Below are 21,338 nucleotides of genomic sequence, written 5' to 3'. Positions count from 1 at the left end.
CTTAATAAATACAGTCGAGGTTAGCAGGCAGTAGACAGGTTGTCAAATTTCAATAGAAATAAGCTGAATTAAAATTCAGCACTACACAAAACCCCACTGATCGAGTATAGGCTCACATTTAGCCCTCTGCCAGGGGAACAGCAGGCATCCAAGACTCAGCCACAAAGCTCTTTGTCCTGGGACACCACCCCTTCAGGATGGCCATGCACACCCTTTTCCCAGTGCCTGCTGCTGGAGTTTCCCATAGGCTTCCCATAAACTTAGGAAGGGAACAAAGAGATGTTTTTGGGTAGCCTTGTAGAAGCCACTTGGGGAAGAAAAACCACATTAATAAGAAAGTAGAGAAGCTTTGCCAATGGAAAATTAGAAGTTCGCTTGGTTCCAATCATTGGCACTGAGTCTTGAGTCCCTCACAGTTGAATGGACTTTATCCCACTTGGCTTTTTTGGCCAGTGTCCTGGCACACCATCAGAGAGGAAAATAATTACAAAGAAGTGTCTTAGAGGACTGAGGAGCACTGGTAGTTTACCAGATGGGGATAATCATGGCTCTTCAAACAAACCCACGACCAGACAGTAGCACCACTTGTCTTCCTGCCTCCACGGGCTACGTGTATGCCCACACTTCTCCAAACAAGCATGCACCAGAGCTGGAGGACTTTACCCCGTGCCCCTCCTTCTCTGGGGACCCTCTGGTTGGTCTTTGTATGTACATAAGCTGTAGTTCAACTGCATTAAGCCCCCCCGCCCCCCGAGGGCTTTCCAAGACCTTGCCTCAGCTCTGCAGTGTCCTCACACTGCTGTGGGGGAAAGGACTCAGTCTTCTTTACTTACGTTTCTGGTGGGTGGGGATGAGAAATAACATTATTTTAATTGTGTGTGTGTATGTGTCTGTCTGTCTGTGTGGGCATGTGCACATGGTGCAGAGGAGGATAGGGGTGTTGGGTCCCCTGGAACTGGTGTGGCAGGTAGTTGTGAACTACCTTACGTAGTTGCTAGAAATGGAACTCTGTGAAAGCAATATATGCTCTTAAACACTGAGCCATTTGTCCAGCTTCTTTTTTTTTTTTTTTTTTTTTTTTTTTTGGTTTTTCGAGACAGGGTTTCTCTGTGTAGCTTTGCGCCTTTCCTGGAAATCACTTGGTAGCCCAGGCTGGCCTCGAACTCAGAGAGATCCACCTGGCTCTGCCTCCTGAGTGCTGGGATTAAAGGCGTGCACCACCACCGCCCGGCTTGTCCAGCTTCTTATGTTAAATGTATTATTAGTGTGTGTGTGCGCTCAGAGATGTGCATTCCATATTGCACACACAGAGGACAAAGGACAACTGTCCTTCCACTTTTACAAAGCTCTGGGGACTGAGCTCAGGTCACTAGCCATGTCCCTTTACCTGCTGAACCATCTCATTGGCCCACTTTATTATTTTTTAATAATAAATTAAGAGCTAATATTTGTAAAGACATTAATTTGAAAGCATTTGACATCTCACTTTTCAGAGGGAACAGATGTTAGCTTTGGGGAGCATTTCTAGTAATGTTTGACGTATGTAGTTATCTACACAACAGTTCTCAAATGAATCAGGGAGCATGATATTCAGGTGGTGTTGTCTAGAAACTGACCCTGAGGCAAAGACTTCAAGAAAGCAAAACCTTTTACGTGGGGGACGCAGAGACCAGGGATGAGGAGCGGAGACAAGGAAGGAATGCTGGTAGATATCAAGTTGGCGGCTAGGAGGGGTGGATGACACTGGATCGTGTAAAGAGACTCTGACAGCACATGCCACTGCCACATCTCCTCAGAAGGACGAGGAAACTGAGTCCCTATGCCCCAGGTGCCCTGGCCGCGTTTGTCTCTGGGGGGTGTTAATTCCGAGTGCTCCCAGCCTGAAGAAATGTCCAAACACTGGGGAAAACCCTCAGGAGAGGTTGCCATGAGGAGCTGGAAAACAGCCAGCCACAAACAGAAGTGGGATTTTTGAAAGATGCGCCGGGCACTGCTCTGGGTACTGGGCACACAGGAAACGAGAGAATTCTAGTCTCCTAGAGCATTCTCCTGGGGAGACAGATGATAAACAGGGAAAGCAGGCAGACATCTGGAGTGTGTTAGGCAGTAACCAGCACTGTGGGCAGAACAAAGCCGGGGAGCAGAAACTGGTTACAATCAGCCAAGAGGGCTGGGGCAGGCCTCACTAAGAAGGTGAGTCAGACAAAGACCTGAAGGACAAGAGCAGGGGCCTGTCACCAGGCAACGATACACCTGGTGCATGGTGCCCAGCAAGAGTAAAAAAGGCCGAGCACAGTGCAGTGAGGTGTGGCGTAGCAGAGCCTTGGTGTCCACTGGGATGCCTCCGGCTCCTGCCTAAAGATGACCCAAAGCCATGGGGAGTGAGCAGCATAGGGTCCTGTGGATGCCATGCTGAGAATGTGATGAAGCAGGTGACAGAGGGCAGTGAGGAGGTGACAGCAATACTCCAGGAAGGTGGGAGAGGGAGAAGTATGTTCTAGAAACATTTTGAAGGAGTCAAATTTGTGGCTGTACAGCTCGGGTGTGGGCTATGAAAGATGTTGATGGACTTGGCCTGAGCATCTGGGAATGGCGCTGGCTTCTACATCAGGGGGCTCTGAGGAGCAAGGCAGGCTGGGTGATCCCGAGACTGGCCCTGAACACAAGTTGGTGATGTCCCCAAGACACCTAAACAGATGCCAGTATGAGGTTACATATAGGGGTGTGAGGATGGCAGACAGTCCCAACCTCATGCCAACTGGGAAGTCTGGCAGTATGCCAATGGCATGGCCCATGAGGTTAGGATCCCTGGAGAAGACGACAGCTAGAAATGAGGTCTGCGGCTGAGACTCTGTCTTGGGCACTTGGGGAGACAGATGACTAAGAGAAAGTGAGGTGCAGCCCAGGATTTGGTGTCTGGAAGGTAAATGCAGCAAGGGCTTCTAGAGCAGTGGTTCTCAACCTTCCTAAGGCTGTGACCCTCTAATGCAGCTCCTCATACTGTGGTGACCCCAACCATGAAATTATTTCATTGCTACTTCATAACTGCAATTTTGCTGTTTGTTAGGAACATAACTGCAATTTTGCTGTTTGTTAGGAATCGTAATGTAAATATTTTTGGAGACAGAGGTTTGCCAGAGGTGTGAGACCCACAGGATGAGAATCACTGTTCCAGGAGGAGGAACTGAGCTGTGTCTGTGTAGACCTGCACTAAACACATTTACTGGTTATGTGAAGACACACAGGGAGCTTTCTATCAATGGCTTTATACCACACAGCCCTGTAACTTGATTTTCCTCCTGCCACATCTGGGAATACTGCCCATGGCAACAGTAGCCATCTGCGCCATCATTTTAGTGGCTATGTAGTATTTCATCATGTGTTCATATTTAACTTCTCCAAATATAAATTGTTGTAGATTAGGCAGTAATGGGCATCTTGTGTGTTTATGCTTTCTTTCATACTTGCATGGTTTTTCCCTGGAGAGGCATTCTAATGGGGTTGCTTGATCCAGCACATGCTCATTTTACTTCTAATTCTAGGCTCCCTCCTGAGAAGCGCCATGAATCAGGATGTATTCAACATGGACCAGCTGCTGACCTGCAGGAAGAACTCCATGCAGATCCTATTTAGCCGAGACCCTTCCAAGCACAGGGAAGACAGCTGGCTGTGTCATCCCTGTGAGTAAGGAGTCACCAGAGGTCGGAGGAGGACGGGACAGGAAGGGATCTCCAGTTTGAACTCTGGCTTGTGAATGTAGAACCACTCATCCACAGAGGGTAGAGCAGCTCCTGGGCCCGAGGGATTTCCAGCTGAGCCATCCCGACTCTGTGACGTCAAAAGCCAGCACAGCAGACTCGGGCAGATGTACCCTCTGCAAAATGACTGTAATTAACTCCAAATCTCTCTCCATACTTTATTTCTGCTGGCTGGATCTACCATTTGCTGTTAGAACAAGCCTACTACATAACTCAGATGTTTTCTCTACCTTGTCATTCTGAGCAAAAGTACGACTCCGCCACCTGTCTGGGCACATACCAAGTCTTCGTCTGGATGGCAAGTTCTGCACACTCAGCAGCAACCTGGGAAATAATAGCACCAGCTAGACAGCCCGCTGGCAGCCTCTGCCATCTTCAGGGGCACCAAGGGACCACACATTCAGCTGTGCACCTCCTGGAGTGCAGGAAAATGTTCTGAGACAACTTTCAAGTCATAAGGGAAAGAATCAAAATGCCAGCCAAGTCTCGGATCCTTTTTTTGTCCAAGGTAGATCTGAAAACCTCAGCATCCCAGGTCTTCGGCCTCACTGCTAGTGCTGGAGCCTCAGGAACCAGAGGCAAATGTCAATCACTCCAGGAGACTATGTCCCTATGTCAGCTTTTAACACACAGGGGAGCCAGTGGGAATGTATCTGGTAGCATGGAGTCTGAAAAAGTTTTCAAGCAATGTTGTCTGGCCATTGCCTCTCCAATTCCAGATGTGCAGGAGCCTCTACCCTAGGATGTCCCTCTATCAAGATAGGGTCCCTAAGTTCAGACACAGTGATTAAGCCAGCAATGCTGTTTACTCCCATTCTGTTCTGAGTGACACTAAGTCCAGCCAGGAGGTGACAAGGACAGTTTGTGTATGTCATGGCTGATATCAAAGCCATTTATCCCAGGGACATAGCAAGTAGAAGGAAGCCAAATCCTATTTTCCCAGTGACTATAATAGAATTTATTATGAGGTTAAATATATACACGTAAGTCTTTGTACAATGCCTGTGAGTAGAACCCGGGGTAAAGCCGCCTAGCTTTGGTCCGCAGTTCTGCTCAGAAGGCAGTATAGTAGTGAGCTCCAGTGCTCACGATGTCACTCTGGTCCTCCAGGAACTCCAGCACCTGCTGCAGCACAGCCTTGTTCAGGTCCCAGCGGAGGTGCAGGCGCACGCAGCTCAGGATATGCATCAAGTGGCATCCCTTCTCCACATCTATGGGCAAACACAACCGTGATGTCAGGCCCTCCTCCATCCCTTTCCAGGCCTCCTGAGCCAGCACTGGCATCATGGCAAGATCCAGGATGATTCTTCTTGAATCAAGGTCTGAGGTGTACTGGTCTACGTGGATCACACAGCCAGAACCAGGTCCAGGCTCTACATGCATGCCTCCATACTGACAGAGCCTACTTCTCAATGCTCTGATCCTCCATATTCAAGGACTCCAACCAGTAACTGTATGTCCTGACAAACCCTTTCCTCTGGTACATGGCACCGCACCCCTGGCTTCACAGGAAGCGTCCTCTGGAGACTCACAGCAGAGCTGGTCTTTCTTAGAGGTCCTGACTTGATGGGGTCCCACAGCCAAGGGATTCCTACGTTTAGCCTGTCCATGTTTCCTCTCCTGGCTCCCACTGGGTCATATCTGTAACAATTGTAGTTTAGTGACCTTTGCCTTTTGACCCCAAACTAAGGCCATTGGGTACCCAATGATGAAAGCTGAGGGCTGACAACCCCCTTCCTTGGGTTTCCTCCTGAGAGTTGGGGCCCTCAGGGATCATTAATTCTATTTTCATAGGTTAGCATTCTTTTTTTTTTCTACCAAGCAGACTAAAATAGACTAGAACAACAAAAAAAAAAATGAGAATGTACTACATTATGTTTTGTCACTTTACTTAGTGCAGACATCTTGTGACATAAACATTATCCTGAGTTAAAGTGGAACCTCATCTCTAAAAGAAAAGCTGGAGAGATGGCTCAGAGGTTAAGGGCACTGGCTGCTCGTCCAGAGGTCCTGAGTTCAATTCCCAGCACCCACATGGTGGCTCACAACCATCTATAATGAGATCTGGTGCCCTCTTCTGGTGTGCAGGCATACATGCAGACAGAACATTGTATATATAATAAATAAATCTTAAAAAGAGAGAGAAAGAGAGAGAGAGAGAGAGAGAGAGAGAGAGAGAGAGAGAGAGAGAGAGAGAGAGAGAGAGAGCGAGCGAGCAAGTCCTCCCCTTGGAGCTCCAGCTCTGGCATGAACCAGCTGATGGGCATTCATGTGGTAACAAAAGGGCTTGAGGTCCCAGGATGGCACTCAGTGAAGCATAGTTTGACCCTCATGTGCTTTGCAGCTTTGAGCAAGTCAGAGCACCCCACAAAACCAGTTCTCTTACTGTTTGTTGGTTGTGGGACAGGGACAATCTTTTTGTGATCCTCCCATGGGCTAAGGTCCTGAGCTAACAAAAATTAGATTGCGACCTCTAGTGGCTGTGCCCACTCATTACTCCCCAAATGCTGTCATTTTAGAAGCCCCAGCAGTTCCACTGTCTGGATACATGGGTGTCCTTGGTTTGAATCTAATGATAAGAAGCTTATGTGCATGTTTTGTGCTTAGTTTTTCTACTCGTGAGAACATTTTCTGAGTAAAAAGACATTTTCAACGTAGAACTCTTTTTAGGATAATTTACCACTGTTATACCATGCTTAAAGCTGAAATCCAGGGTTTTTAACCTCTAAGCCACCTATAATAGAGAAAAATCCACACAAAGATTCCGCCTGAAATTGCTAGTCCCCGTTTCAATATTCAGCTAAGGGGTAGAGAGCGAAGATGACCCTTCAGGACCCTAGGCTAGAGGTAAGGGCTATCAGTCACTGTCCCACGGGCAAAGAGAACCTCACTTTTCTCAGCTCTTTGCAGCCTAAATTAGGACTCAACAACTTGTGACCTTATTCTCATAATGATCCTTCAGGTAGACACCACGGTCACCTGTTCCGTAGCTAGGCTCTTTCTGATGCCACATGCTGCCCACTTTCAGACAAACCCCTCTCAAGGGGACCTAAAACAGGCTTAGTGTAGACACTTTCCCTGCTGTGCTCTCAGCCTTTGTTCAGACGCCATAAATGAACAAGGGGCTCCAGCCCAATGCTTATTTTATATAAAAGGTAAGAGATGAACTGAAGGCCCAGCAGGAATGACTAAACAAATGGCCAGCCAACCTCTCTGGACAACCGTGGAAACCATGCAGCTGTTTACAAGTTTGAGGCCCTTTTCTATGTACAGTAGAATCGCCAATGAGCTCTAGAAGTCAATGCTGGGTGGAAAATGCAAGACAATACAGATTACAGGCTAACCTTGAGTTTCTAAAAAAAGACGGACTCTGTGTTTGCCAGTGCCTGGAACATCCCTGTACAGATGCTGGCTGGGTGCAAGGGCACGGAGATCCCTGGGTGGATGCTGGCTGGGTGCAAGGGCACGGAGATCCCTGGGTGGATGCTGGCTGGGTGCAAGGGCACGGAGATCCCTGGGTGGATGCTGGCCTGGTGTGGAGAGGGTATGGTATCTGACTTCTCTGTGCAGTTTCACACTGTCTGACTTTTTAGGATCTGCATACATTATTATTTAGGGACAATCCTCTTTAGTGCCACCAGTCATGACAACAGGAAGACAAGTAGTCACAGCCAACACTAAGTTTCTGTGAGGTCTTGCACCAGGACTTTGTAACCTAGAATTATGTTCCTGGCTATACAGATAGTGTAAGGGTCATTTGGACTCTTAGGTGTCTCCACTCCTGGTTGTGAGGAGAGCCCCTGACTATAAGGGTCATTTAGACTACTAGGCACTGCAGTCTTGGTTGTAGGAACTTGAGGTAGCCTGCCCCAACAGATAATGCCAATCACTGGGATGTTATTTGAGCTAGGTGATTGGCCTCTTAGAGGCCCTCATGTGTTGGGAGCACAGCATGAAGGTCCTTGAGCCCACAGATCTCCAGGAAAACCAGGAATGTTAAGCGTGCAGGATTGTCTATCCAATGAGAAAGATGTAAAGCTTGTTTTTCCACTCAGAAATCAGGGAATTGGAGATTAACAGCCCAGTGACTGGCATTATCACCAGGCTGTAGGTCTGCCCAAGAAAGGAAGTGTGAATCCCTTTCATTTACTTTACAGGTACCAAGCTATAAGCTTTTCGTCTCAATTTCAACCTAAGCTGAGGGACCTGGGATTCAGAGTAGAGGGATGATTCTTGGGACCACAGCACCTCCTCACCCCTTCTGGCTGGGAACTGTACAAAGCACTACTCCTTAGACAGTGGACATGCTTCCTCTCTCAACTAAAGGGGGTGGGGACGGAGATTGTAATCCCAGCACTGTGTGTGTGTGTATATGTGTGTGTGTGCGTGTGTGTGCGTGCGCGCGCGTGTGTGTGTGTGCGCGCGCGTGTGTGTGTGTGTGTGTGTGTGTGTGTGTGTGTGTGTGTGTGTGGAGCGGGAGTGGGGACAGGAGATAGCTGGAGTGTGTTGGTTGCCAGCCCACCTCCAGATTTAGGGAGAAAGAGATAGAGCAGGACACCGAGAGTCTTCTTTGGATTCCATGCACACACACACGTGCACATACACCCCAGAACGGGGAGGGAGGAAGAGGGAGACGGGGAGGGAGAGAAAGAGTGTATATCTCACTCTGTTATTCCTGGCTGCCCTTGAGCACTCACCTTTCTGCCTCAGCCTTCTCAGTACTGGGGTTACTGGTCCACACTACCATGCCTGCTTTGGGTGCTTTTATTATTATTCTGAATAAACCAAACAACATTCATTTACTAAAATAAGAGATTGCTTTGAGTTTTTTTTTTTGTTGTTGTTGTTTTAAATATTTACTTACATTTTAAGTGCATTGGTATTTTGCCTGCATATATGTCTGTGTGAGGGTGTCAGATCCCCTGGAACTGGAGTTACAGACAGTTGTGAGCTGCCATGTGGGTGCTGGGAATTGAACCTGGGACCTTCGGAAGAGCAGCTAGTGCTCTTACATGCTGAGACATCTCTCCAGCTCTGGTTGTTTTATTAAAAGACTGGTTATTACACACATTGGGTTCTGATCTCACTGGGTCCTAAACAACAGGGTGGGTGACGTGGCCCCACTCTACCTGTGACTCAGCCTGTCTGTCCGGGTCTGAAGGGAGTGATGTCTTCTCCAGAGAGAAAGGAAATAGGATGGGGGCCTGGGGCTAACAACCCTTCCCGTTTCAGGATCATGCTGACATAAGGATTTGTTACTGGCATATTTACAAGGTAGGCTCTGAAAAGTCACCTTGAAGACTGACAAGTCCATACAGACTCAAAGGTAAGACCCATGTTTTCTTTGTAATGAGCATGAAATTCTTAGCCATGTTGTCACACTAGCTACAGTGTCGGTGTCTGGCCACTAGAGGCTGATATTTGTAATGAGTGTGAAATCTGTACCCATGTCTGGCCACTAGAGGCTGACCTAACCCCACAAAACCAGACTACTTTCCAAGCCATTTCATTTATAACCAGTTTCCAGTTTCCAAGTCGACTGAATTTCATTATTCATAAGCCATAATGTCTAGAACCAGTCTGCCCCACTCTAAAAGGCCTTGATGTTTGAAATGAGGGGAAATGTCAAGTTAATGTTCAAAGGCATGGGTAACAAACAATGCAACTGAAGACATGGGGCCCAGGAGCCCATCTCAAAGCTGAGCATGGCGGCTCGCTTCAGTGTGTCAGAAATCCAGGGGGAGCTTAGCTGTCAGCCTCCAGCTTGTTCCCTACAGGATCAGAAACCCCACGAGTGTTTAAAGGTGTTGACTTCTCCATCCAACCAAAGCCCAAGTGACTATTCGAGGAGAAAGTGTGTGTTAAAGGAGAGGAAACTGAGGCTCAGAGAGGACAGAAGCCCTGGCTGTCTTCTTCCTGAACATCCTGATTCCGTCTAGTTCTGGGGAGGGAACCCTGGATGCTGGATGCACCAGCTCATCACCATCTGTACTCATGCCACTTACGATTTGGTTTCTGGCACTCTTCCTTAACAATCTGGTAGATCTTTTGGTGCAGGTCTTTGTCCTTGTTGGTCACCTGGAGAGTCCAGCAAGAAAACATGGTTTGGGAACACAGCAGTGTGTCAATCAGAATTCAAATGAACATGGGGAACAGTTCTGCAGATTCCATGAAAATTACTGCCCCCGCCTGCCCCCCCCCCCCCCCCCCCCCGGTTGTGGTCCTGATGTTGGGCTTGGGCAACTCAGCTCTGTCCCTCAGGAGCTGGTTCATCGGGGCCAGAAGGCAGAGAAGAACTAGAATTCTGTGCCTTGAAGGGGCAGTTTTCTTCGCACACACTTGTAACCCACTCACAACATTTCCCTTATTGCTGTGGTGCTTTTGAAGGAGCACAAGTGCTCAAAGCCTCTGGCCTTCATCCCAGCACTCCTCCCTCTCCATCCCCATCATCCCAGCACTCCTCTGTCCTCATCATCCCAGCACTCCTCCCTCTCCATCCCCATCATCCCAGCACTCCTCCCTCTCCATCCCCATCATCCCGGCACTCCTCTGTCCTCATCATCCCAGCACTCCTCCCTCTCCATCCCCATCATCCCAGCACTCCTCCCTCTCCATCCCCATCATCCTGGCACTCCTCTGTCCTCATCATCCCAGCACTCCTCCCTCTCCATCCCCATCATCCCAGCACTCCTCTGTCCTCATCATCCCAGCACTCCTCCCTCTCCATCCCCATCATCCCAGCACTCCTCCCTCTCCATCCCCATCATCCCGGCACTCCTCTGTCCCCATCATCCCAGCACTCCTCCCTCTCCATCCTCATCATCCCAGCACTCCTCCCTCTCTGTCCCCATCATCCCAGCACTCCTCCCTCTCCATCCCTATCATCCCAGCACTCCTTCCTCTCCATCTCCATCATCCCAGCACTCCTCCCTCTCCATCCCCATCATCCCAGCACTCCTCCCTCTCCATCCCCATCATCCCAGCACTCCTCCCTCTCCGTCCCCATCATCCCAGCACTCCTCCCTCTCCGTCCCCATCATCCCAGCACTCCTCCCTCTCTATCCCCATCAGCCCAGCACTCCTTCCTCTCCGTCCCCATCATCCCAGCACTCCTGTCTCCATCATCCCAGCACTCCTCCCTCTCCATCCCTATCATCCCAGCACTCCTCCCTCTCCATCCCCATCATCCCAGCACTCCTTCCTCTCCATCCCCATCATCCCAGCACTCCTCCCTCTCCATCCCCATCATCCCAGCACTCCTCCCTCTCTGCCCCCACGCCTGTCTTGTATTTCTTTAGTTTCTCTTCTTCTAAACACAAGGAAGAATGAAAGAAGTGGGCATGAGAAAGCTAGCAAGACAGAGCATCTGGTTTATCGAAAACGCCCTCTGTCCTTGTAGGCAGACACAACCACGGTTCTTTCTGAATGAGCAGCAGGTTTCACACTCAGGTCCAGCAGGAAATACAGTAACAGAAGAGATGGGGGGGGGGAGGGCAAAAGGGAAGGAAGGAAAGAGGAAGAGAGGAGGAGGGAAGACAAAGGAAAGGCGGGGGAGGGAGGGAAGAAGGAAGGAGGGGAGTGGCGAGGAAGGAAGGAAACAGAGCATATAAAAGGGGGGAGGAAGAGTCCAGCTGGGACAGCTCAAGACCTGGGCGGTAGAGAAGCCCACGGACGCCTGTGAGACCTGACTTACAGAGCAGGCCACTGGGTGACTTTTAACTTAGGAGGTTAGTGTGAAAAGAAAATGTGCGAGCAGACAGAAGTGTGGGTACTGCTGTGATAACTATGTCCAGCAGGGCCTCAGGAGAAAAGGAAACCCACAAATCAGGCGTGAGTGGAAGGGGAGGGTCAGTCACAGAAGGGGACATGGGATCTATTCTTGTCTGACTACCCTTCCAGCTCATGGTGATTCACAGGAGGAAGTGCCCAGCCCTGCCACACCTCGCCTGGGCAGCTGCCCTGGCTCCTGCTGCTTCATAGGGAGGGCTGCTCTCTACAGACCCTCAGAGAGGCCACCCCAGAGAGCAAGGAGGCACAAGTGTCCAAGAGGACTCCAGCTGAGCTTCCCTGCTTGGCTTGACAACGGCCGCCATGTCCTACTCTGTCCTCCCATCCTTGGGTGGACAGCACTCCTGTTAGACCAGACTGCCTCCCCCACAAGTTACTCAACACCGTGGAAAACCCTCCCACTGAAACAAAGGAAGAGGAAATGCCCTGCTGAGGAAACCCCTAGTGAGTCTGACAGCAGTGAGGCCCTCCAGCCTGCCCCCAGGAGGTTCACGGTCCCCTTCAGCCACCACTGCAGTGGACATGGGTGGTTCCAGGAGACCTAGCTTAGTGCCTCCGATATCAAAGGTAGGCAGCAAGAGGCAAACTTTTAACTTGAAAAGAACGAGGCAAACGAGCAGCCATGCCCGTTCTCTGTGGGGGGGCAAGGCCTTCAGGGAGGCTGACTGGAGGTGCCACCCGAAAACGCTCTCCTTCCTGAGTCAGTCTTGGGAATTCTGACATGAATTCACAAAGACAGCCGTAGCTAGGCCAGGCAACACTATTTGTGATAACAAAAGTCACACAACACCCTAGTGTTGGTCACAAAAGAACGGCTAGAAGGTCCTGGTGAATACTCATAGCACAGAACCAAGGGTATCGGGAGAGCGGGGCAGATTCACAGGTACTGGCGTGCCAGGGTGATGGGGTGGACCACGGTTCCAAAAGAGCTGCCGAGTGTTACTGCAGCAGTGGGACATCTCGTAATGCCTAAGGCCGGTTTTGGTTGTCCTAACATGGGAGATGCTTGGTGCTCAGTGGGTAAGGGCAGGGATGCTGGTGGGTACTCTACAGTGTGCGGGAGAGCCCTGACTCTTGTCTGCCCAGTGGTGCTGAGGAGAAGGATTTCTGAGTTAGAAGATGATTGCTTTTTCAAAAAATAAAACAAAAAAGCCATAGGAACCTATTTCTAAATTATTCATCTGTCAGTGTACAAATAAATATTTAGAGGGATACTAGGTTTCAAGAGTCTGCGTGGGTCGGGTGTAGTGGCACATGCCTACAATCCCAGCACTGGAGATGGAGGCAGAAGGCTATGAGTTCAAGGCCAACCTGGGCTACAGATCAAGACTGTTTCACAAAACCAGTGGTAAGAGTTAGATTTCGAAGAGGTAAAAGCTAACATGCACTTCTGACTTCCACGCCTCCTGATGATTATTTTAGAAACAAGTAGGTAGGCGTTCCTAAGTAGAAATGTGTATGTAATGGAAGCTACAAGGAGGAACTTAAGCTTCAGATCTCTTACGTAGTACAACTTATCACAGCCACCATCTTTCTGGAACAGGAGTCCCTTTTCCCGCAGCAGCTGTATAGCATTCTTAAACACACTGTGAACTGTGTTGGAAGTGGTGCTGCTCTTGGATTCCACCTGCACAGGGAGGAAACAGAAGTAAGTTTCATCTTCCATCACCTACGACTAACTCCCCAGACTGACTGGTTTATGAATTCACCCAACAGGCTTTGCGTGTGCTGAGTAAGCGCACTCTAGGCCTGTGTCCGCTGAGCAGGCCGGTATTTAGGCCCTGCCGGAAGTCTCTCTGGAGGGTCACACTTGCTAACTGTTCTGTGCCTCAGTTTTGATGTGTCTGTTCACAGCTTTGCCTTCACACTGCTGGACAATCTCACATGCGCATCAGCTGCCTCCTCTGAAAGGCTGGGACAGCGGGAGGAGGGCATGCAAGCCTAGGGGAGCAAAGGCGGCTCAGCTGTGACAGGGAGGATAAAGCAGACTCAGTCAGCTCTCAGCAACTACAAACAACACGGAAACATCTTTCCAGAGACACTTGCCTCACGTGACTTCAGGACGTGCTTCCCAGGCTGGTGGTTTAAAGACCTCGGTCCTTGGAGCAGGGCCTCCAGGGGTCTCTTCTGGAAAGCCAGCAGCTTCCTGGACTGAGATCTGTGTTTTGCTTGTCATTTTCAAAGGAACAATGACAGACATGTGCAATTCAGGAAACCAAAATTGCTCACAGAGAGAAGCAGTAACTTGGGGCTTAGGCCCTGCAGGAACCGGGTGGCTTCCTGAAATATATATAGTCTGCACTCCCAAACAAACTCAGCATTCATCCAGCTGTCAGAGAAACAATGGTTTTGCAAGATCTGCTTATCAGGTTTCTGGATTTGCTAAGAAGGGTGATGTTTAAAAAAAAAAATCCGAAGAAAGAAAGAGAAAGGGAATTGAGCTTTCGTGAGTGATAACGGAGACTGCCCAAGGCTCTCGGGTTTCTGTATCGTTGTGAGCATCTGCAGTCTCCCAGGGTGCTATTAAATGGAATTCAATTGAGTGACACTGACCTCCCAAGCAGTGCAATTCAACCGACTGATTCATAATTGATGGAAGAAATCGTTTTCAAAGAAAAACAAATGCAGCACCGGATTCCTTTCTTTTTAAATACACAGCACTGGGCAGGCACAATTTTCTGCTCTAAGCTTCTTCTAAAAGATACCACTCCACAACTCCCCCATTGCCCATTCTGACTGGGTGAGTCCTTAAGTCTTCCTAGTTCATTGTAGCCATCGTGGCTCCACATGAAGGTGGGCTTCACTACTTACTAATGTTTCCTCGTAGCGGGCATGGTAGCACATACATAAAGTCCTAAAACATAAGAGGCTGATGCAGAAGGAACATGAATTTGAGGTTAGCCTAAGTTATATAGCAAGTTCCAGGACAGCCTGGACTACCGAACAAGATCATGTCTCAAAAGAAAAGGAGGGCCTGTGAGATGCTGAGCGGGGAAAGGTGCTTGCCTCCAAGTGAAGGTGTAGTAGAATATTGTTTTAAGGTGTGTTACTTTTGTTTATGTTGCATTTGTTTAATTCTGTGAAGCTGTGTTACTTTGCCTGTCTAACACACCTGATGGTCTAATAAAGAGCTGAATGGCCTTTAATGGCCTGAAAGGCAGGAGAAAGGATAGGAGGGGCTGGCAGGCAGAGAATAAATAGAAGGAGAAAAGTAGAGTGAAGGGAGCTAGTGAGGAGCCAGAGAAGGAGGAGGACTCCAGGGGCCAGCCACCCAGCTACACAGCAGGCCACGAAGTAAGAAACAGAGAAAGGTATACAGGAATAGAAAAGGAAAAGTCCAGAGGCAAAAGGTAGATGGGATGATTTAAGTAAAGCTGGCTAGAAACTAAGCCAAGCTAAGGCTGGGCATTCATAAGTAATAATAATAAGCCTCTGTGTGTGATTTATTTGGGAGTTGGGTGGCAGCTCCCACCCCTGAAAAAGAGCAAAAAACAAATAACAACATGAAGGTATTTGCTGCCAAGTCTAACAACATGAGCTTGATCCTTGGGCCCTGAATGGCAGAAGGATGGAATGGAGTCTTGCAGGTTGTCCTCAGGCCTCTATACACTCATTGTGGCATGTGCACAAGTGTGTGCGTGAGTTAGTGTGCGTGCACACATACACACACATCATGTAACTGAAAAGATGTTTTAAAAGGAAAAGGGGAGAGAAGACAGGGAAGGAGGGAGTTACTGGCCACACACTGAGAGCCATCAGAAGTCCTAGGGGGTCTTTGGCTCTGAGGATCTTCTAAATGATAAAATGGAAATAGGGCCAATGGTAAGTGAACAGCTGGAGAGACAAGGCTGTTCAGAGGCAACCTTGGCAAAGAACAAATCTCTCAGCCATGACCTTCTCCACCTGAGTGTTTTCTGAAACCCTATCCCTCATATCTCTGTGAAATCCTGGGTCACTGGGCACACAGCCTGTTGCCAGAAGAGGTAATTAGGCGTGTGAACAAATCCAAGAAGCAAGGGTCAGGCAGGAGCTGGGGTGGTGAGATGGTACTTGTTCCCCCAGCAGCATGCAGAATGAGATAGGACACTCAGAGCAGCCTGGCTGGTGACTGGAGAGGACTGGAAAATGTCAGGACAGCTGCAGAATGGAGACTGAGTATGTGTAAACTCATCCTTGGGTACAGGTACTGAGAGCGTTTAGATGGGGGCAGACTCTACCAGGGAAGAACGGAAAGATAAATGGAAAGACGCACTGCTCACTGAAGACCTAGGTCTCCCGAAGAAGACCACAGTGTGTTCCCATGTGGACAAAAAGAAGGGCTGTAACCACCACTGCCAATATAGGCTCAGCATATAGCCAGGTACATGCTCAGGAGACTAGGATGGTGCTTGACCCAGAGACCAGGAACAGGGTGGGGGAGAGGATGGGAGGGAAACACACTTGTCACTTTCTGGGACCATCTGGATTTTACAAAACCGTCATTCATTAACTAGAGTCTGCTTTCTCCAGTCCTGTTGGAGGTTGTGTAGAGAGCAAAGAATAAGACAGACGGCCTTTGCTCTCACAGGCCTTACATTCTGGTAGATGAATAGATATGCTAGTGACATCACAGACCAGGATGTAACAGGGTGAGGACAGCAAGGGACAAGTGGCAGTGACATCACAGACCAGGATGTAACAGGGTGAGGACAGCAAGGGACAAGTGGCAGTGACATCAGACATGGATATAACTGACGGAGGGAGTGTGCCCATGGCACTGCACACAATGGGGTCAGAACACCGAAGCGCAAGTGACATTCAGATACAGATCTCTGAAGACAGTGACGGGCAAGCAGCAGTCAGAGAGGATGAGGAGGCCAGGAGATGATCTGTGAGCTGAGATTACACAGTTCAAAGGAAATACATGAGTCACACACAACAGCAAAAACCCAAGAACAGAAAGGCAAGGAAAGCCTAAACCCACAATTTCTAGTGAGTCCTGATTGCATATGACAGAAACACCGAACAATAACAAACCAGCCTGGGGACATGAGGAACGCAAGACTGGGCAGAGGCGTCACCAAGAGCAACTGGAAAGTTCTTGAACTTTTTAGTTATGAACGTGACTGAATGCAGCTTGGCCTTTATCTGAATTCCTACAACACGGCAGAGTAACCTTTTCAAGGAAAAGACCAAGTCGTTAAAGCCCTGGTTCAGGCATCACCTTGCTGGCCAATCATCATCTTGGAGGGAGGATAATTCTCTCCTCTTACCTCCTTACTCTCCTTTACCTGCTCCGAGATTAAATGCCCATCTCAGCGCGTACTGACAGCGAGGTGCCGTGACCTTAGCATGCTATTTTCTCCTCAGACATTAAGTGCAATGTGATTAAGGAAAGGGCGGACAAGGGCAGACCCAGCCGCATTTCAAATTCCTAGTGGTCAGTGACCTTTCCAGAATAGAAATGGCACATGCTAGAACCGGGACCTCTGCTTTTGGATTCCACCCCTCGAGTCTTCCCGCCAGTCACTCATGCCCTGACCCTTCAGGTGCAGGCTGAGTCCCCCAAGAGCACGCCACACTTACCTGGTCCGAGCAGGCGCTGTGAAGCACAGGCTGCCTGGCCAGGGACTGCAAAGACTCCACCATTTCCAGTTCCTGCTGGTAGAAGGTCTGCACTTTCTTATCCTGGAGGAATTCTTTGATTTTCTCACTCAACAAAGACGTGAGGCCGGCGAGATCCAAAGTGTCCATATTGCTGCAGGGGCAACGTTTTCAAACGCCTTGCAGAAACCATCACCTCTGCTCCTCTTGGTGCATAAAACCAAGAGCTAGCTAGGAGACACCGTGCTACACTGGTGCTTGTTTTTTGCTGTTGTTGTTTGGGGGTTTTGTTTGTTTGTTTCTTTACAAAAGGGCCATCGTGTGGCTATGGTGGAGCTGCACATATTGACAGCCATTCATGATAGATTATAAAAACAGGTCAAGAACAGCATGGAGGGGTGACTATTACTGTGAGGGGGAGAAGAAATCCCACTAAATAGCTAAGTGATATTCATGCTGTGTATGCACAGAATAAAGGCATCTAAAGGGAACCATGGCAACCCAGGAACACTGCTAACCTTTGGACAGTAGTGCTTGGAGACAATTTCCACTTTCTGTGTTATAAACATCTACTGTTCGTACTGTTTGAAAATATGACTGATTGTATACGTAATGTATTTACATGTTGAAAAAGTTAAAGGGCTATAGCTCAGCAGTAGAGCACTTGCCTAGCATGAGTTTGGTCCTGGTTCATTCTCTAGCATGGCAAAAAAAAGTGCATGTGATGGCTATGTGTGTGCCTGTGATGGATGTGTGTGTGTGTGTGTGTGTGTGTGTGTGTGTGTGTGTGTGTGCACTGTGTGCACGCAGAGGCCAGAAGAAAACACCAGGTGCCCTGCTTTATTGCTCTCTCCCTTATTCCCATGAGACCAGATCTCTCATTGAATTTAGAGGTAAAGAAATGAACAGCAAGTCCCTGTGACCCTCCTGTCTCCACCCCTACACTGCTGGGGTTACAGGTTTGTGCACCAGCCTGCCCAGATTTTAATATAGGGCTGCGATCTGAGTTCAGGTCCTCACACCTGGGTAACATGCACCTTTACCCATTCTAGCTTCTCTGCCCCCAACCCAATGAAAAGTATCCTTCCTGTGCTGGCTTGTTTTCTGTCAGCTCGACACAAGCTGTAGTCACTTGAGAAGAGGGAACACCTCAGCAGAGAAAAGGCCTCTGTAAGACTGGGCTGCAGACAAGCCTGTAGAGCATGTTCTTAGTGATTGATGGGGGAGGGCTCAGTCCTTGTGGGTGTGGCCACTCCTGGGCTGGTGGTTCTGCGTTCTACAAGGAAGGAGACTGACTAAGCCATGAGAAGCAAGCCTGTAAGCAGCTCTCCTCCATGGCCTCTGTATCAGCTCCTGCCTTCAGGTTCCTGCCCTGTTTGAGTTCCTGTCCTGACTTCCTCCAATGATGAACAGTGATGTGGAAGTGTAAGCCAAATAAACCCTTTCCTCCCCAAGTTACTTTGGTCATGGTGTTGGAACACAGCAATAGTAACCCTGACTAAGGCACCTCCTCATTCTGCCCTCCCAGCTAGAAGCCACCAGGAAGGCACTGGTAAGTGATCTTCTTTATCTCGTTTCATATTTTAGCCAATGCCTGTATATTCATATTCCTCCTCAGCTCTGTTTGTTTATTCCACTATATAGGAATAAAATCTGTCCTGGTTGAGAACAACCCAGTTGTTTTTGTTGTTGTTTTATGGTGGGAGCTGCAGGATCAGGGTCGTGGTAACCCGTGGCGCAGTATTTTGACTGTGAAAGGCCTTGGTGCAGTTTTATCCATGGTTCTCACCTCAGGGTTTGCTATGTTTCCTGGATCTGTGAGTTAGAGTATTTCCTCTAATTTGAAAAAGTTTCAGCCACCATGCAAGTACTCATCTGTGCTCCCCTCCTTTAGAAACTCTAATTATACTTGTGTTTCCTTCACAACCCTAGAACGTCTATGCTACAGTCACCTTCACTTTGCAGGAGAGGAAACTGAGGCAGAGAGGACTGGAGCCCCACAGTACTCAGGCGAGTATTTGTGGATTTGTCCTGTCACCCAGCATCTGGCTCCTACGGCTCGACTCGGTGCTGCCCTTGTGTTCTGAAGCAGTGATGGGGAACTTACCTCGGCGCCTCTTCGTCCTTCAGGGCTGGGTTGCGGAACGGCTGGTCATATACTCTCTTGTAGAGCGCAGGCAGCTCAAGCATCCTTGCAATTTGAATGTTCCACACTGGATCGTCCACCTTATCTAACACCCCAGGAAAAAGATGCCACAGAAGACACTGAGAGCACTTCTTTCCACATCCAAATCACTGACAGGACAGTAGTCCAGAGTCACAGAACAGCTCCTAGCCATCCCTTGAGAGAGAAGGCAATCCTCATGTGGGACAGGCACATCTGGGGTGGGGCAGGGCTGTTATCATCAATTTCTGTGCTATGCTGATGTCCTACAGGGCCAGCCCTTGAAATCTATATATTTATTTAAGACAGGGCCTCCCTATGTAGCCCTGGCTAACCTGTAATTCATTATGTAGACCAGGCTGGCCTCAAATGCATGGGGATCTGCTTGCCTCTGTCTCCTGGGTGCTGGAATTGAAGATGTGCGTCCCCCATGCCTGGCTGCTTTTGAGATTTTCCACTGAAGACCAGCCAGCACAGTGCAAAAGGGTGATCCGGGACTATTTCTAATTAGCTATTTTCATTAAAGTTAATGGGCTTAATGGTGCTCAAGACGTTTCCATCCTTTTGAAGAACTGGAACACTCTGCCCTAATGGACTGACATTTAGAATTTCAAAGTACTTCAGAAACGGTGGTGCTGTCCAAATAAACTCACCAACTATATAGAGTCAATAATTCATTCTTTCCCAATCTACTTCTAATTAACATTCTTCAAAATACAATTTTAAAGTGCTGTTTTCCTAAAAACAGCATGCTAGGCATAAGTTCCCCATTAGAATGAAATCGTATGTGAACTTCTGCAAGTCTGACTTGGAGCTAAACAAGCATTTACAGAGCACACACCCAGAAGAGCAGCTCGTCTGGCAGAAACTCCCCGGGCTTACAATACATGGAGGCACGGATTTCTCGCTCTTCTCTGAACACGTGCACGTAGCCTCTGACGCGGATAACATCCCCAATTTCTATCTTGGTTTTCTGCTCAATGGTCTCCTGCAATTTCTTAAGCTGTGAGGTCACGCTCAGCTCTCTTGCAGTGCTTGGAGCAGCTGGGTCTGTCGGGGCCAGGAGAAAAGAGAGGTGTAAGCAAGTGTCCCTCCATGCTGGGGACACAGTAACCAGCACATTGTTCTCCTGATGAAGTGCTCTCTCTCATGACATCTTCATATCTTTTCAAATCCTCTACCCAGAAGCATAAGCTCTAAGTATCCGAGAGCAGAACACAGGGAGAGGACTCTGGAGTGAGGCCAAGTGGGCAGGTTCCAGGGGGGCTGCACTCTGTCTTCCACCCCGCACCACCAGTGCAGAGGGCTCTGTGCAGCCCTGAGCACCACGTGCTCAGGAGCAGTTGGGGGCCATAGCCCTGCACAGCCCTATTGTTCGTAGACTTTATATTGTTTTGCAGTACTAGTACTGGTGCAGAGACCTTGTCCCATCTACCGGTGTTCTCCCTCATTGTGTGGGCTCTCTCCTTCCATCTTTAACCTTTACCTCACGGCAATGAGAAGCTAATGTACATTCAACCCTAAATAATCTCTGCCACTAACTTACTTCTAAATCATATCAAATAAGAACCAAGTTAAGTAAGAAGAACCCTGACCATGTGGTGTACAGGTGTTCGTCTACCGACTTTATAATATACCAGCACACCCTGACCATGTGGGTGTACAGGTGTTTGTCTACTGACTTTATAATATACCAGTACACCCTGACCGTGTGGTGTACAGGTATTCTACGGACTTTCTAGTGTACCAGTACACCCTGACCGTGTGGTGTACAGGTGTTCTTCTACGGACTTTCTAGTGTACCAGTACACCCTGACCGTGTGGTGTACAGGTGTTCTTCTATGGACTTACTAGTGTACCAGCACATCAAAGCCTCACAACTGTCCCCTTCTGCTAGCTCCATTTCAGAGATGAGAAACTTGTGTCACAGAGAAGTCAAACAACTTGTCCAAAATAAAACAGTTGGTTAACAAGGTTGCAGGCTGTTCTGCAGTGCCTGACTGTGGAGACTCTGTGGTTATACTATGCTCTCTGCTGCCTGCCTC

At 48.7% G+C, this 21,338-nt stretch overlaps 1 protein-coding gene across 1 annotated transcript in view; it reads right to left on the bottom strand.

Moving 5' to 3' along the window:
- Positions 1–4,703: 4,703 nt before the first annotated feature.
- The window catches only part of Stn1 (STN1 subunit of CST complex), a 37,353-nt gene continuing 20,718 nt past the window's right edge, over positions 4,704–21,338 (bottom strand). The window contains exons 5-10 of the mRNA XM_059256734.1: positions 20,176–20,343; positions 19,237–19,360; positions 17,112–17,283; positions 13,051–13,173; positions 9,764–9,836; positions 4,704–4,969 (exon numbers count right to left, since the gene is read on the bottom strand). Of these exons, the coding sequence (XP_059112717.1) occupies positions 4,812–4,969; positions 9,764–9,836; positions 13,051–13,173; positions 17,112–17,283; positions 19,237–19,360; positions 20,176–20,343 (818 nt within the window). The 3' untranslated portion in view covers positions 4,704–4,811. The remainder of the gene's footprint in view (positions 4,970–9,763; positions 9,837–13,050; positions 13,174–17,111; positions 17,284–19,236; positions 19,361–20,175; positions 20,344–21,338) is intronic.

The sequence above is a fragment of the Peromyscus eremicus genome, chromosome 1 (assembly GCF_949786415.1).
Source record: "Peromyscus eremicus chromosome 1, PerEre_H2_v1, whole genome shotgun sequence".
Lineage (NCBI taxonomy): Eukaryota > Metazoa > Chordata > Mammalia > Rodentia > Cricetidae > Peromyscus > Peromyscus eremicus.
The sequence above is the reverse complement of the archived record's forward strand: the minus strand, read 5'-3'. Positions and strand labels throughout refer to the sequence as shown.